Source organism: Berghia stephanieae, unplaced genomic scaffold (genome assembly GCF_034508935.2).
Source record: "Berghia stephanieae isolate SIO BIC M18660-M18661 unplaced genomic scaffold, UCSD_Bste_1.3 scaffold1767, whole genome shotgun sequence".
NCBI lineage: Eukaryota > Metazoa > Mollusca > Gastropoda > Nudibranchia > Aeolidiidae > Berghia > Berghia stephanieae.
Window position 1 is genome coordinate 740 of NW_027622809.1, and position 4261 is coordinate 5000.

The following is a 4261-nucleotide window of genomic DNA, read 5'->3' on the forward strand; positions in this document are numbered from 1 at the left end:
ACCTGATACTAATCAAGAATAATTCTTCATAAAACAAGACGAAGATCACTGTGAAAAGTTAATTATTAACTTTTTCCCGTGCCCTTCTCGTTTTTTGCTATGAAGAATTGTTTTGCTTCGAATCAAGCTTTCCAGTTAACGAAGGCCACGCCACCGTCTGATTAGAAGAAGTTGTTCTCTGCCATGAATGGCCTTAATTCGTCCACCCACTAGTGCTAAACCGCCTCCCCTCCCCCCCCCCCCCCCCCCCCAAAAAAAAAAAAAAAAAAAAAAGCAACAACAACAAAAAACCCAGAAAAAAAACAAAAAGCACAACGTGTAGGCTACCAAATGCGTGCATCATTAACAACAGAGCCATGCACTTTATTTTCATGGGCAGGGGAGGCTTCTGGAATTTTACCCATCTCTCATGTGTTTATTGAGAGGTTGTTCCCCCTTGAAAAATAAATTATACTTTAAACCTTTTTAAGATAAACTTTTTTTTTTAAATTTTATTCTAAAGAGTTTATCTTGAGTGGACTCCATTCTAATTGATCTATTTTATTATTATTTTTGTGCCAGTACTATTTTTGGTGATAGCCACCATCGTGTATGGAGTAAACCTTAAAGAGGGGGACGAGATTTACGCCGAGGAATATGGCCTGGGCTATTCTTTCTTTATCAACATTGTGTCTTTCATTATACTCGTTATTGGAAGCGTGTTGATTGAACAGAGCTACCAAGCAGAGCAGGTAAGGATATACGACTTACTAACTGTCTCAAAATGGTAAAAAAAAAACGAAAAAAATAAATAAATTTAGATCTTGAGCATGCCTTTTGAGTGAAATTCATAAACCCTATAGTAAAAAATTAAATATTATTAGTCAAATGGATATGTGACTTAACTGTCTCAAAATAGTAAACAAAACGAAAAAATAAATAAATTTAGATCTTGAGTATGTCTTTTGAGTGAAATTTAAGAACTTTATAATGAAATATTAAATATCATTAGTAGTCAATTGGATTTGTGACTAACTCTCAAAATGGTAAACAATACGAAAAAGTAAAATTTTTAGATGTGGAGTATGACCTTTAAGTGAATTTTATAAACTTTATAGTAAAAAATTAATATTATTAGTCAAATGGATGTGCGACTGTCTCAAAATAGTAAACAATACGAAAAAAATATTAAAAAATTAGGTCTGGAGTATGAATTTTGAGTGAACTTCATAAACCCTAGAGTAACAAAATTAAATATTAATCAAATGGAATGAATGGAAGCTTGAATTTGATCAAAACAACAATCTCATCTGTCTTTCGTATTTCATTTATCGTATTTTTGTTGACAAGAGGATTGTTTTTTTTTTTTTTTTTTTTTTTTTTTTTTTTTTTTTTAAAGGTTTTACGCGCTTGCACACATTTAGGTTATATCAGCGCCAGTAAAAAGGAGGAAAATGGGATAGTAGAATTACAATTGAAGCACCCAAGAAAAAGTAAGACATAGGGGAACTGGGAACAAATAGGGATCAGATGCAGATTCTAAGAGCATACCACCAATGCACTTAGTTTGAGATCACCTATAAGTCTCATCCGGACACAAGCACAAAATCCAACAAAGAGGAATACACTCAAATGCTTACATTATACATTCAAAATAACAAATACAATATTACATAACAGAGACATGATTTACAAGGGAAAAAATATCATCTCCCAAAACAATAACAATGCATTTGACTGTTTCCCTCCCAGCTAGGACTCCGGCCAGGGCCAGGTTAAAACCAAGTAATCTCATTCCAAGACAAAGGCAGAAAGCATGTTGGAAAACAGATAATATAAGGGGATAGAAGACACAGTATGTACCCCTCTGCCCACTGTAGGAGGTCAGGAACCCCACCCAGTTGGTTTGAGAGTATTAATTTCATTGCAACAATGGGCCCATAACAAATTGGATTATCAACCTGCAAAAAGATAAACGTCGAACACATCTTTTTGGTGGAAGAAGTGTAAATTTACAAAACTGAATAACACAGTGACATAGTATTATAAAGTTAAAACTCTAATTGGTAATATTAATTTTGTATTGCCATTTTATCTTAACAATTCGCAAATTCAATAAAATTAATCAGAGAAAGAGCGATTTAAGTGAACTTAATCTACTATTAATAAAAGCCATTGACGTCAAAATTCTGCTTTGTCTCTTCTTTAATTCCCCTCCCCCCGACCACCCCCCCCCCCCCCCCCACCCAAGACCTCTCCAGTGGCTAGTGGGGCGATAGTGGTTCAAACATACCCCGCAGGCCAACCCATTCCAGGCACTTCCTACGGCCAACCAGTCTTTTACGGTCAACCAGCTTACGGCCAACCTCAACCATACGCCACCGCTGCCTCTGGTCAACCTATGCCACCAGGTTATGGACAGCAACAATTCCCAACCCCTGCCGGCACAACGCAACCTATGGAGCCTACGAAAGATCAGTCTAACCCCCAACCACCTGGTGCTGTTGAATACTGAAGTTTCATTAGCCATTTAATTAACTGCCGTATTATTCTGGAAAGAGTAAATAAATGTTGCTGCTTAAGGCTGGAAGAAATAAATGACAATGTGAAGTTAAATATAAGCTTCAATTTAATATACGAAAATAGACAAAATGAACGTTTCGGGTTTCCCCTGTATCAACAAAACAGGATGAATGAAACACTGTAGACGAATGAGAAAACGATTCATCTTAACAATGCCACTACTACATTATCTCATTCGCCTGTAGTGTTTCATTCTCCTGTTTTTTTGATAAAGGGGAAACCCGAAACGTACATTTATCTGTTTTCGTATATTGAATTGAAGCTTGCATTCAATTTTACAGGGTTATTTATTCTGGAAGGGGGCGTATTTAAAAAGTTGGCCAGAAAAGTCGTACTCAAAAGATCGATCGATTCAAATGACCCCCATCTTTTTAAAAAAATGAGCTTTATATAGGGCAATATCCACTAAATGTGCTCAAAGCACTTTACAAGGGGTCCTCGTTCAACAGCAACCTTTAACATGTAGGACGGGACATGACGTCTTTTAGGCGATATTACAATTTTTCGGACAAAGACAACGCTGTTTACGGCCAGGTACTCATTTTACACCTGAGTAGGGTGAGAGAATGTGAATAAAGAGCCTTTTCCGAGGACTCAATTATGCGCCGAGCACCAGGCTCGAACCCAGGACCTTCCGATCCGAAAGCGAGTGTCACACCACGAGACCACATAGCCGCACAACAAATCCGAGCTGGGGAGTTATTTTAATCAATCGGTATTTTTAAGACGAATTTTCTGGCCAAGATTTAAAATGCATACGACAGTTAACTCTTCCCCCTCCCCCCCCCCCCTCTCTCTCTCTCTCTATATATATATATTATATATATATATAATCTTTCTCTCTATCTATCTGTGTGTGTGTATGTCGGTCTCTCTATCTCTCTCGATCTCCCTCTCTTTCTCTCTCTCTTTCTCTCTCTCTTTCTCTCTCTATCTATCTGTGTGTGTGTGTGTGTGTGCGTGTGTGTCGGTCTCTCTATCTCTCCCTCAGTCAGTCAGTCTCTCTCTCTCTCTCTCTCTCTCTCTCTCTCTCTCTTCAAATTCATCCATCCATCAATAAATCAATCAATACGTCTATCTATCTATCTATCTATCTATCTATCTATCTATCTATCTATCTATCTATCCATAATCATCCTATTTATATCCATCGATTTATCTATCAATCAATATATCATTTAATATATATACACATATATATATATATACACAATATATATATACATATATATATATATAATATATATATATATATATATATAAAATATATATATATATATATACCCAGCCAATCATTCATCCATCCATTAATCTATCTGTATTTTTGACTTTCTCCCAATCCATCAAATCTATTCAATTCGCACGTGTGTACCTAAAACACCCTCGCTCCACTTTATATAGATCTAATAAACTATTCACCTCACCCCAACTGTTTATGGCATGAGAGTGTCGTCGAGTAAAAAGCGTGTAGTCTTTATTTCAGAATTAAGCAATATCAACTGATCATAAATTTTAGTCAAATCTTTCTTTTTTCCAGATATTGAGAATGAAACAGTTGGTTTAACCCTCTCCTTACCAGATTTAGAAAATCGTCACATTCTTTACGATACAACCAACATTTTTCTTATTCAAATTTCTTTTGTACATCATAAAATTTAATGAAAATGAACAATGTGTTGTAGAGCATGCTTTGCTAAAG

The 4261-nt window shown here is 35.9% G+C and overlaps 1 protein-coding gene across 1 annotated transcript; it reads left to right on the forward strand.

Moving 5' to 3' along the window:
* Positions 1-561: 561 nt before the first annotated feature.
* On the forward strand, positions 562-2781 carry LOC144961212 (uncharacterized; the record flags this gene model as incomplete). Its single annotated transcript, XM_078894486.1, is given in 2 exon segments — positions 562-731; positions 2231-2781. Coding segments are annotated over 2 exon segments (434 nt in total), but the record flags the coding sequence as incomplete, so codon positions are not given.
* Between the last annotated feature and the right edge of the window lie 1480 nt (positions 2782-4261).